At 42.4% G+C, this 14,084-nt stretch overlaps 1 protein-coding gene across 4 annotated transcripts in view; it reads left to right on the top strand.

The window, feature by feature from the left end:
* The window catches only part of DGKH (diacylglycerol kinase eta), a 267,651-nt gene that overhangs the window by 123,019 nt on the left and 130,548 nt on the right, over nt 1-14,084 (top strand). For all 4 annotated transcript variants that reach the window (XM_073663912.1, XM_073663913.1, XM_073663911.1 and 1 more), the window contains one exon: nt 12,733-12,843. In XM_073663912.1, coding sequence (XP_073520013.1) covers nt 12,733-12,843 — 111 coding nt within the window. The remainder of the gene's footprint in view (nt 1-12,732; nt 12,844-14,084) is intronic.

The raw sequence follows: 14,084 nt of genomic DNA, 5'->3' as shown, positions 1-14,084 counted from the left end.
GACTCGTGTGTAATAGAGCTTCTGAACAGGTGATGTTGTTGGGCGGCTACTTTCTCCATATGCCTTAAAAGTTTTTCCATTTCAACATTGTATTATGCTATAAGGATCTACGTATCCGAAACGCGTAAGCCTCTGTACGCTTTTATTTGCACCATGGTCTCATGGTTTTAATTTTTTCAAAATAAAGGCTATTTTTTAAGTCCCTTTCACGAGTTGCTGGATAACTACCTCTTCATCACAGGGCATTATACAGGTTGTCAGGCTGCTTAGAGTGAAGAGCGAACCCACTGCAGAATCTGAAGGGAAGGGTGGAGTGATTACTCACACAGGCAACATCAGTCCTGCACAAGGGTGGGTGATCACACACGCGGTAAAGTAGAATTAGATCAAAATGGTGATTGGAGCCTGCAATTTACTGTAATTCAAAGTAACTGCCAGCAGTGTAGAAATACATTTCAGTATCAAACAGATTTGCAACCTTTTACTAAGTAGCTGAAGCGTAACTACTCACCCAAGAGCCCAGCACGGCAAAGCAACAGTTCTAACCACGGAGCCACTGTGCTGCCAATAGTAAATCTCACATGTGCCCCGTATCGTGATTGGGATTGTATCGAGCATGTCAGTCAGGCTCAGGGAGGTGTGGATAGAAGATCCTAGACCGGCACAGAAAACTCTTAGAGTAAAGGAATAGGCACATTTAGGGGATGTGACCTGTTTTAAAAAAAAAAAAAAAAAGTTGCCCTATTGCTATGTCAATAAAAAATAAACTTATTATTTTATGGACGCAAATACTTCCCTTTAAAAAGAGCCACATCCTTAAAGGGAATCTGTCAGCAGTTTTTTTCTATGTAATGTGACAGCACAATGAGGTAGGGACAGAGACCCCGAATTCCAGTGATGTATTATCACTTTACCCTGCATGTTCTAAATAGTCCTCTAATGATAATCTCCTGCTGATAAAATGCTGATTGTATTGAAACAGCAACGCACAACCCAGTAAGTAACACGTCGCTGTAATTAGGGACTCTGCTCCTGCATTTTGGTGCTCTCAGATTACAGAGCAAAACCTTCCTGGTGACAGATTCTCTTTAAGGGTTTAGTGAGTCTTATTGCAATGTCGCTTCATTTTTTAATTTAAAAAAAAATATTGAAAAATGGACATGGTCTCCCATTATCTTGAGCTCTCCTCCTTTCTTCCAGCTTTTACAATGTCGTCCGCTCCACCGTTCCCATGTATCAGAGGTGTTCTGCATATCTGACACTCGTCCACTACTTGCATTAAACAGTGGTTCCCTGTCCTTATTTACCCCAGCGCAGATCTGTTCGGTTTGTCTTGTGAACCTTACCAAGTTATTAATGACCCGGAGCACCTCGGCAGCACTTTGGGAATATGACAAGGTTTATGTCTTTGTTTGGCTAGAAGTTTGCACGGGAGCTTTCCATTCCAGTTGATGACGGTGCTATGTGATCGGTGTGGCAGCTCCGCTCCCCGCTGCTCCATCACTTATGTGAGCAGAATAAATGTTATGACACTCTCCTATTTAAGCTAATTATAAGCACGGCTGTCTGCTCTGCTTTTAATCACTATGAATAATAAAATCATTCTGTTTGTGACGGATCGAACGTTTACATATTTGCTGTATGAGGTGCAGTTTATTGAAATATTATATGCATAGTCTGCTACTCTCTTAGGTAAAGACCGAGTCGTCTGCTGTGATTGATTTGTTCAGATGTCATCTTTTGTATATAATCCATATTTTCAGGATCTCTTGCACTCGTATTCCTGGGCTTTATTAACTTCAGCGGAACTGAGCTGCAAAATCAGTCATAGCCCATGGATGGCAGTGGCACTACTGTCCTATAGGAAAGGATTTATGCCAGATCAGTGTTTTCTGACTTGGTCCTTTATTCGGCATCTGCTTTTTGAGGTGCAGCTACAGGTCCTAATGCATGTGTGCAAGGAAAAGAAGCAGCAATGGAGCCAGAGCGTGCAATAGATGTTCTCTATCTAGTGGCATGTAATTTATATAATGTTGTTTTATAAAGATTTTTATATTCTAAAAATACAATTGGCCTCTTCAGAGAGTAATAGGTCAGAAACTCTAGTGCTATCTGTCAGAAGTAGCGATCCTAAAAGTTCATTCTGACTTTTTTCAAGGTCCTTGTCACATGACTTGGGATAAGAAGCCAAACCAGAAACTTAATTTGCAGACACATGTTTCGCAGTGTTTGCCCCTTATCAGTGCAAAGCAGGAGAACTGGTTTGGCTGGGTGAGAGGTTTCCGACAGAGATTATAAGGGGTAAAGCTTTTTCTTGTGCAGAGCACTAAGGTGACGTAGGAAGACTTTTATAGATCGTGCAATGCTCCACTAGGAATTTAAATATGCATATAGCCTCTTGAGAGAGAAAGAGGTCGGGAACACTAATGCCACCTATTTGAAGTAGCAATCCTAAAAGTCAATATCGACCCTTTTAAAGAGCCTTGTCACATGACTTTGGATGAGAAGCCAAACCAGAAACTATTTGCAGACAACTGTTTCGTGGGGTTTGCCCCTTATCAGTGTAAAGCAAGAAAACTAGTTTGGCTTGGTGAGGAATCTTGTACATTTTCAGTAATACAATAATTTGTATGCTCTTTGTAAATGATGATATAGCCCTGGTGGTGACAGAATACCATTTTTCTTGAGTTCAAACTTAATGATGCTTTCTTTTGCACATTAATTACAGTAGTATTTAGTAATCACTATTACCCAACAAACTGAGTTTTTCCCACATAGTTTATGAACTACAATGTTGTCCTCTCATTATTGAGTTCGGGTGGTTAAGCAAAAAAACAAACAATTGCAAACAGGTATGAAAAATCCATCACACAATCATGCAATCTCCATAGACAAACATTGCAGTCACATGTGTTTTACTCAATTGCTCAGTGAATTAAAACATCACTGTATCAAATCAGTATGTGATTTTTTTTTTAAAATTTGCTGGATCTGCCTTGGTCAGTTATAACTGCCATTGTAGTGAACTGAGACTATCATAGGCCTCATTGCCATTTCCCATTTGCACATACAAGGTCTATCCATTTTTTTCAAGGATAGAGCACGTTCCCTTTATTATCTATGGAGCTGTTCACATGTCTGCTTTTTTTCTGATACCACAGATGAAAAGATACAATACAAGAAGTAGCTTTTTTAATTTATCCATTCAGGAAAAACACTGGTGACACACTGATGGTAAAAACAGACACACTGACCATACACTGGTGACACACTGATGGTAAAAACAGACACACGGACCATACACTGGTGACACACTGATGGTAAAAACAGACACACGGACCATACACTGGTGACACACTGATGGTAAAAACAGACACACGGACCATACACTGGTGACACACTGATGGTAAAAACAGACACACTGACCATACACTGGTGACACACTGATGGTAAAAACAGACACACTGACCATACACTGGTGACACACTGATGGTAAAAACAGACACACAGACCATACACTGGTGACACACTGATGGTAAAAACAGACACACGGACCATACACTGGTGACACACTGATGGTAAAAACAGACACACGGACCATTCACTGGTGACACACTGATGGTAAAAACAGACACACGGACCATACACTGGTGACACACTGATGGTAAAAACAGACACACGGACCATACACTGGTGACACACTGATGGTAAAAACAGACACACGGACCATACACTGGTGACACACTGATGGTAAAAACAGACACACGGACCATACACTGGTGACACACTGATGGTAAAAACAGACACACGGACCATACACTGGTGACACACTGATGGTAAAAACAGACACACGGACCATACACTGGTGACACACTGATGGTAAAAACAGACACACGGACCATACACTGGTGACACACTGATGGTAAAAACAGACACACGGACCATACACTGGTGACACACTGATGGTAAAAACAGACACACGGACCATACGCTGGTGACACACTGATGGTAAAAACAGACACACGGACCATACGCTGGTGACACACTGATGGTAAAAACAGACACACTGACCATACACTGGTGACACACTGATGGTAAAAACAGACACACGGACCATACACTGGTGACACACTGATGGTAAAAACAGACACACGGACCATACACTGGTGACACACTGATGGCAAAAAAAAGACACACGGACCATACACTGGTGACACACTGATGGTAAAAACAGACACACGGACCATACACTGGTGACACACTGATGGTAAAAACAGACACGCGGACCATACACTGGTGACACACTGATGGTAAAAACAGACACGCGGACCATACACTGGTGACACTCTGATGGTAAAAACAGACACGCGGACCATACACTGGTGACACACTGATGGTAAAAACAGACACACGGACCATACACTGGTGACACACTGATGGTAAAAACAGACACACGGACCATACACTGGTGACACTCTGATGGTAAAAACAGACACACTGACCATACACTGGTGACACACTGATGGTAAAAACAGACACAAGGACCATACACTGGTGACACACTGATGGTAAAACAGACACAAGGACCATACACTGGTGACACACTGATGGTAAAAACAGACACACGGACCATACACTGGTGACACACTGATGGTAAAAACAGACACACGGACCATACACTGGTGACACACTGATGGTAAAAACAGACACACTGACCATACACCGGTGACACTCTGATGGTAAAAACAGACACACGGACCATACACCGGTGACACACTGATGGTAAAAACAGACACACGGACCATACAATGGTGACACACTGATGGTAAAAACAGACACACGGACCATACACTGGTGACACACTGATGGTAAAAACAGACACACGGACCATACACTGGTGACACATTGATGGTAAAAACAGACACACGGACCATACACTGGTGACACATTGATGGTAAAAACAGACACACGGACCATACACTGGTGACACACTGATGGTAAAAACAGACACACGGACCATACACTGGTGACACACTGATGGTAAAAACAGACACACTGACCATACACTGGTGACACACTGATCCAAAACACTGATAACACCGGTGTCACAGACCAGAGTATATCCTGTACAGATTAAACCCGGGTATAGTTTGGCCCAGGCCAGAGTATACCCCAGGGAATAAACTGTCCTATGCCAAACTATACTCTGGGTATAAAATAGCCTAGGCCATTTTTTCACGTATGTTGTTAAATACGGATGTCTGAATGAGGCCTTAAAATATTTAAAGCATAGCCGAATAATGGTGGATCACAACTTTAGAGCAGGGCAGACATGGGTTGAAGTGTAAGAATAATGGTATTGGTCATGATTTGGACTACACCCCTTATTTCCATGGTATGGAGATGTTATTGCTACAGCATTCAGAGATACTTTTTATGGCAACCGTTTATGGAAGGTCCTTTCCTGGAAGGTCCCTGTGCATTCAGTGAGCTCCATAAAGTCATTGTATGACCTGTGTGGTGGGAAGGAACTCATGGGCTGTACAGAATGGTGATCTCAGCCCTTTCAAATGACTTTTGGATTTACTTTTTGTGCCGATTTCGAGCCAGGACCTTTCATCAACAGTGTCTGACCTCACAAATGATCTTTTGGCTGAATGCGCACAAATTTTCTCAAACATATTCCAAAATTTTATCGAAAGCCTTCCCAGAAGAGTCCAGCGCAGGAAAAAGAGAAAAAGCCGCACTCGCCACTTCGTGATAAAATAGTCCTTTATTTCATTATCCGGGACAGTTAGGCTGCGGACTGGAGGTGCAGGGGAGAAGAGGCACTGACGACGTCCGTTTTACACATAGCCGAGCGCTTCAACAGGTCCAGATGACTTCAGTGAGGCACACAGAGACTAAAATATGAAACTTAAGACACCATTTAATCTCCTTTTTCCTCGGCATCCATCTGTGTTGTCCACACAAGGAAGGAGTCTAAAGGTTTCTCGCAGTCTGCCACTGTATAGCTATGGTATGAAGGTAAGCTGTTGTTCCAGCCCAATGAAGATTTTTTCTAGCCTGGGTGTATGGAGCCCTATGGATATAACAACCATAAAAATCCCGAATCTGTGCATTTTAGTTTAAAGAGTGCCTATTTAATGTCTACTGAATGATGTGTGCTCTGGTTCTGAGGTTCCCATTGACTGCTTTTAAACCTGCCGCTTGTTGGTCAGAATCTCTCAGCTTCTACCTTAGCGCGCTCACCGCACAATACAAAGTCTATGAGCCCATACGCCGCCCTGTGTACAGGCTCATGTACTCTCTACTGAGCCCATACGCCGCCCTGTGTACAGGCTCATGTACTCTCTACTGAGCCCATACGCCGCCCAGTGTACAGGCTCATGTACTCTCTGCTGAGCCCATACGCCGCCCAGTGTACAGGCTCATGTACTCTCTACTGAGCCCATACGCCGCCCTGTGTACAGGCTCATGTACTCTCTACTGAGCCCATACGCTGCCCTGTGTACAGGCTCATGTACTCTCTACTGAGCCCATACGCCGCCCTGTGTACAGGCTCATGTACTCTCTACTGAGCCCATACGCCGCCCTGTGTACAGGCTTATGTACTCTCTACTGAGCCCATACGCCGCCCAGTGTACAGGCTCGTGTACTCTCTACTGGTCCCATACGCTTCCCTGTGTACAGGCTCATGTATTTTCTACTGAGCTCATGCGCCGCCCTGTGCACAGGCTCATGTCCTCTCTACTGAGCCCATACGCCGCCCTTTGTACAGGCTCATGTACTCTCTACTGGTCCCATACTCTGCCCTGTGTACAGGCTCGTGTACTCTCTACTGGTCCCGTACACTTCCCTGTGTACAGGCTCATGTACTTTCTACTGAGCCCATACATGGCTCTGTGTATGTCCTGAAGGAGATATTAAAGGGGTATTTCCATCTCCAAGATCCTATCCCTATGTAGTAGTTGTAATAATATTAGCAAATACTTCCAATTATAAATGTAGTATAGTTCTTCTGATTCACCATGTTTCTTTCCTCATGTGCAGGCATTGCAAGACCTTAGGTATTCATAGTTACGACCACTAGCAACTAGTGGCACTATATCAGTGGTCATAACCAGGGATACCTAAGGTCCTGCTGTGCCTGCACAAAAGGAAAGAGACATTGTGAATCAGAAAAACTATACTACATTTCTAATTGGAGGTATTGGCTATTATTATTATTATTATTACACCTACTACATATTGGGATAGGATCTTCGAGATGGGAAATACCCCTTTAAGCCATTCCTCCTGACGAACTGTGTGTTTCAGAGCCGCCTTTTGGGTGACCTGTGAGAGTTGTTAAAACCCATATTGATTTATGGAGACCTATAAGGGTAGTGCCTACCATGTAAATGAAAATGATAGTTACTCTTTAACCCTCAACTGGTGAGGTGGGGTTTTTGTCACGCAGCTGTTGATGTGGGGTTTCCTATACCCCAGTGTTTAGAAATCTCTTATTTTTACAGAAAATTCAAAGATCACGTTTGTTTTAATCGTTTTCTTATTGGCGATTGATTACACATGAGTATAACAAATTTTTGACACCTACAAATGGATGGAAGCTAGTGAGACACGTATCCTCATACCAGCATTTTTCAATGAATGGCAGCCGAACAAAAATTCCCTGGGGTGTGGCAAACCCCACCTCACCAGTTGAGGGTTAAGATATAAAGCAAATTTTTACATGTGTTTTAAAAAACATTTCTTTTTTTTAATTTGCAAATAAACTTTTTTTTTCTTTTTTATATTCCAGCTCTTTATAGATTATGATTTATTTCTGCTTCATCTCCCCTATTCCCATGAGAAGCATCTAAGCCCAGAACTGAAGCAGCAAAGATCCATTATGCTTCTTTCAGTATCCAGTAATGGATGGTACAAACTGCGTTTCATAATTAATGCTTACAGTCATTAATCTTAATTTGCTTCAGCTCTATGATCGCCTGAATAGCGTACATGTAACTAAAATCCATGTATATCATTATTGGGAACAAATTGTTCACAGTTTTTAAAGTTAATTCCCTAGTTTAAAGGGGTTGTACTCTTATAAAAAAAAATTGCTTTCAGCTGTGTTGCTACTATAAATATATAAAACTTAATAATGTCCACCTATCTCCCTATAACGATATAGGTTCTGGCAGCTTTTATTTCGAACCCTGTGTTCAACACGAGAGATTTTCCCGTATTGGCATATGACTAGTGTTATGTGTGAAGGGGGCTAGGTTAACTGCTCATTTCAGGAATTAAGGTACTCTATGTGCGCACGTTCAGGATTTGAAGCAGGCATTTCTGCAGCGTTTCTGCATCTCCTTGGTAGGAAAAACGCTGAGGAAAAAAAACACGTTTTGCCTAGATTTTGACGCGTTTTTTTAATATGTTTTTATACATCAATGAATGCTTTTTGGAGCTAAATAAAGTTACTTGAAAAGCAACGTGGGACATTGCTTTAACCCTTGGATTAACGTCAGAACTGGGGTGAGTATATGGGTTAATTTAAGAATATGTCTGTTGTATTTCAAATAAAGTGTTTACTCTGTGTGTTTATTTAACTCTTTACTTTAATTAGGTTTTGTGATGAAAGGGTCTGATTGACACCTTGTCATCACCAAACAAAAGAGCTAGATGTCAGCTAATCCCATTCACCCAATCTTCATTAGCATTTCCATTCATGTAATTTCTGGGGCAGCTGTGAGCTTCTATTTTTAGCCTAGGAAGGTGCCATTAGGCAAACATGGTCCCTGGCTATTAATAGCTCACAGCTGTTTCGTTAGTCGCTACGTCCCCATGAACAGCAACAAGCAGAGCTTTGGACGCAGTGTATTTTTGCTGCGTCCAAAACGTGGGGTTCTAATGCCGCTCTTTTGTTGTCGGTACATGTGAATCCACCGCATATAATGACACTTTAATATGTCAAAATCTGCAGCAGAGAATGGCGTGTCCGCTACAGAAATTGACATTCTGCGGGATGTTTGGGTTGGTGGCCACGATCAGGAGTCGCTGCAGGTTTGACGTGTTTATACAGCGTCAAACCCTCAGCGTCCAGATCTTAAAGCATAGTGGATGGTATTTCTAGAAATCCCATGTCCACTATTCATACATCTGAGGCTGTGGATCACCCGTGGACACTGGAATTCAGCGCGTCTTTCAGGACCACAGCATGTCAAATTCTCTTGCGGAGTTGCTAGTCTCTGCAACAGAAATTTGACCACTAGAATGTATTGAATGCAGTAAATTTGCATGGTTCAATTAACACGTGGATTTACCTGCATTCAACAGAATGCAACGTTTTGGACGCAGCAAAAATATGCTGGGCACATAGCCTAAAAAATGTAAAAAAAAAAAAAAAAGAAGAAAAAAATTGCGTGGGCTCCTGCATCATTTTCATAACCAGCAGAGGGAAAGCCGACCGCTGGAGGCTGATATTAGTAGCCGGGGAAGGGGCCATTAGCTAAAAATGTTCCCTGGCTATTAATAACCACCAACAGCTGTTTACTTAGCCTTTACTGGCTAGATTACAGGGGGACCCCAGAAAAAAATTTACGTAGGGTCCCCCTATAAAATCTAACAAGAAAAGGCTAAACAGACAGCTGCGGGCTGATATTAATAGCCAGGGAAGGGGCCATGGATACTAGCCCCCTCCGTGGCTAATAATATCACCCCTCAGCAGTTCCAGAAATGGCGCATCTATAAGATGCGCCAAATCTAGCGCTTAGCCGCCGCTCTTCCCACTGTAGCGTTGGGGTAATGGGGTTGGGGTTCATCTCAGCCTTGTATTGGCGGCTGACGTGAAGCCCAGGTTAGTAATGGAGGGCGTCTATAAGACTCCCCCATTACTAACTGCGTAGTAAAGTTTTCGCCTCTTTTTCAATAAAAGACATAGCCAGAATAAAGTATTTTAATGAAATAAAAATACACACTGTTTTAATAAAAAAAATGATTTAGTTTATTTCACGTTCAGTCCCTAAAGACCTTAATCGTCTGTAAAAAAAAAAAAAAAAAAAAACACAAAAAAAAACAACATATTCTTCACCTGTCCACCGTCACAACGTAGTCCACGATTGTCCCTCAGCGATCTGGGTGACTTCTACAGCAGGGACATCAGCAATCACTGATGTCACTGCTGTAGAAGACCGCAATGTACACTGACAGAGGGGTAATAGGAAAGATGATGATCCAGCTCCACAGACTCCAATAATAAAAACAAATGTCTTTTATTTAGAATTTTTTAAAAATATCCAGATAGCGATCATCATCTTCATACCAAGTTTAAGAGCGGTCTTCACTCGAAACGCGTCTGGTAGCGCACCCCTCCTTGGCGCCCCTGTGTCTTCCCTTCTATTATTGTTCTTCTACCAGCTGGAGTTACATTATCGCAATCTGGATATTTTTAAAAAATTGTAAATAAAAGACATTTGTTTTTATTATTGGAGTCTGTGGAGCTGGATCATCGTCCTTCCTATTACCTGTCTACTGAGCTCAAGCAGCAGCGCTGATCACGGATCCCGGAGACACCCAGCTGTTTCATGGAGGTGAGCTGTTTTTTTTTCTTTTCCCTTTCCACACTGACAGAGGGGTATTCACTTCTGTCTGTGTACATTGCTGCTGCAGGAGTGAGGTCACTGGAGGTTCATCAGCTGAAGATCAGCTGATCAGCCCCGGTGACCTCAGCATCAATACTGGTGGGAACATTCTTGAGAATGTTCCCACGCAGTATTGGTGCCGTAAAGTGAGGTCACGTGAGCTCTTGGCTGTTCTTCAGCTGAGAGCTCACGTGACCTCAGGTCCTGGCAGCGCTGTGATGTACACAACTGATCCTTTTACCATGTAGTCAACTATGAATGCATGGTCATATGACACATGGGCATGGTGGCTCAGTGGTTACGCACTGTTGCTTTGTAGCGCTAGGGTTCTCGGTTCAAATCCCTCAAAGGACAACATCTGCAAGGAGTTTATGTTCTCCCCGTGTTTGCGTGGGTTTCCTCTGGGTTCTCCAGTTTCCTCCTACACTCCAAAGACATACTGATAGGGAATGTAGATTGTGAGCCCCAATGGGGACAGTGATGATTATGTCTGTGAGGTGCTGCAGAATATATTTGTCTGAAAAGTGAAATTTATTAATTGTGTGTGCCGTCTTCATTTTTTACTTGAATGTGCCTCAGGAACATCGCACAAAGCTTTCTCATAATTATGTGGGGTTGGAGACGTCTGCTTTCGGGAGACCTCGAGCAATAGGCCAAATAAAGCATTGTTTAATGGTGCAGACTGTGACCATGATCGGGTGATGCATCCATTTCTATATGCTCATGTTTGATCTGCACTTCTTAGGGCTCATTCAAATGTCAGGTTTTTTTCATGTGCCGTGTTTCATCAATGATTTTCATCCGAGTTTCATCAGAGTTTAGTCTCAGTAGTTTTTCTCATATTTAAAGGGAGAAACAAAGTTTCTTTAATAAGATGTGAACTACTGTATGGACTATCAAATCAGGTATGAGTGCTATCTGTGAAAAAGAAAAAGGATTACACTTGTACGTGAAAATCTGATGTGTGAATGCTCCCTTGCCTACATTGACTGCTCAGAGAGCCAGCTAGCTAATGTAGATGTAATAAGGTATTGTTTTAAGACTATCTGGGCAAAATAATCCAAATACACTACTGGTCATGTGTGAGGACAAGTAAGGCATGTTTTTCCAATTAGGAGACATGATAGAATAGGTAACATTGTGTCTAAATGCTCATACATTCCTCCTAGTTTCTTAACGGGAATCCATCAGCAAGTTTTTGTTATGTAATCTAAGAGCAGCCTGGTGTAGGGACCCAGACCCTGATTACAGCATTGTCATTTACTGGCAGTGTGTTGTTGTGTGAATAAAATCAGCGTTTTATCAGCAGGAAATTATCACTACAGTACTAGGTGTCTTATGTGATGTAGTCCTCCTGCTATGTGTAACCCCTCCCTCATCTGCTTTCTGTCAATGTACAGTGTACACAGAGAGCTCCTAATCAGTGGTGTAGGTGGGTCATACAGGGCTCAGTATTCAGAGCACCTCTAGATCTGCAGCATTTAACACAGTGATTTTATCACAACTGCTGAACAAAGTAAACAAAGTGATACATCATTAGAATCAGGGTTTCTGCCACTACACCATGCAGATCTCAAATTGGGTAGCAAAAACCTGGTGACAGATTCCCTTTAAGGTGTATCTGGGTATAATTCATGTTCTTTGTTGTATCAGAAAATGGTACTGGTGGGATCAAGGGGACCTTATCGATACATTCTTCTGGTACGTTTCTATGATGTACTAAAATTTGGGAATGCTGATATAATTCTCTATATTCGGACATCGAAACGCAGAATGATAAAGCTTATACCCTGCTGATAAGTAGTTTTTAGAGGCCTACAACAAGGTCCTAATTATTTTATTTATTTTGTTGAATTGTCAGCCACCAATAATGGGCCCATGGGCGTCAATAAGCTGTACTTGTGCCATGTCTGCTCTGAAAGCATATGACGAATACATGTACAGCACGTGTCTGGATTCCTCCAGGGGTGTCAGCCCTATTTCAGTGGATATTGAAGTTTGGGCTTTGATGCTGTAATGCTCTGCTGACCACTCTGATCTGGAGGCAGAAGAATAATGTGTTCATTCCGTTTTGACAATTGTGTTTTCTCTGTTTACTTTCCAGACAAGTATCAAAGAAGGATTATTACTGAAGCAAACCAGTTCATTTCAGAGATGGAAAAAACGCTATTTTAAGCTCCGGGGCAGAACCCTTTACTATGCCAAGGATTCAAAGGTAGGAGAATTGACACAAGCACTGTTTATATAGTGAGAACTTGGCTGTATAATCCCATTGCTTTTTAAAGCCACTTGTCACCCTCTTTGTAGGAGCAGATTCATTTTTATTACATCGTCAAAACCTATAAAAAAAATAAAATAAATTAGACAAACTCAATGATTTATACTTTTATCTCCCCCTTCCCTAGGGGGAGCCTCCAGTACTGCATAAAAATGTAACAAATGTATATTATCTGGGAAATGCATGGTAAAGGTACTGATTAGCCTTCAGCTAATTGGGCAACCATTCTGTCAGCAACTGGGCCTCTTGACCTTGACCGAAGATGGGTTCCTGGGAAAGCAGGGGGTGTATTCCGATAGAAACTGTCCTGGGGTAGTTTGAAATACTCCCTACTGATGATGGGGGATTTAAAGGGAGCCTGTCACCAGGTTTTTCCCATGTAAAGTACGGCTATCACCATTAGGGCCTCTGTTATAGCATACTAGAATTTTGTAAATAAGAGTCCCCAATCCGCTCTGCAGATCCCAAAAAAGACCTTTTATTATACTCAGACAGGGCGGTCCGGTTTGATGGACGTCTGTGGTCTTGAACCGGTGCCACCTCTCTTTTAACTATCGCCGTCCTCCTTCTTGCTTCATGTGGATGACGCATCCTACGTCATCCACGCAGTGTCCCCATCGCGCTCCTGCACAGGGATACTCCTCTCTGCCCTGCAGAGGGCTGAGCACAGTAATGTAATGTGCATACGCCGGGAAAGGCCAAAGCATGCCGATGACCCGTAGGTAAAGCTGGCACACTATAGTACTTTGATCTTCCCTCAGCAGGGCAGAAAGAAGTGCGCCTACTCTCTTCCTACAATCGCTGTCCTCCTTCCTTGCCACACGAAGCAGGGAAGGAGGACGGCAATTGTAGGAAGAGAGGAGGCGTCAGATCAATATCAGAGACTCCCATAGTACCGCGTCAATGTATCAGAAGCAGCACCAGCTAAAAAATCTGGGTGTCAAGCCTACCAAATAAAATGGATGCAACATACCGACAAGATAAAGTGTAAAGGAGGTGGACTTTATTAGCACATGTGGTGATGTTTCAGGTAAAGGTGTGAATCTATCTAATAGGGATGAGTGAATCTATTTGATACTAATTTAATTCGATTTTTATGAAAATCACAAATCCCGGCGCTTTTGCACAATTTGCTGTTTAAATTGCACGAATCCCCAAAAAATAAAAATGCTGACTTC

This window comes from Phyllobates terribilis, unplaced genomic scaffold, assembly GCF_046119375.1.
Source record: "Phyllobates terribilis strain yellow unplaced genomic scaffold, ASM4611937v1 Scaffold_2__4_contigs__length_985480577, whole genome shotgun sequence".
NCBI lineage: Eukaryota > Metazoa > Chordata > Amphibia > Anura > Dendrobatidae > Phyllobates > Phyllobates terribilis.
This window is presented reverse-complemented; position numbering and strand designations above follow the sequence as displayed.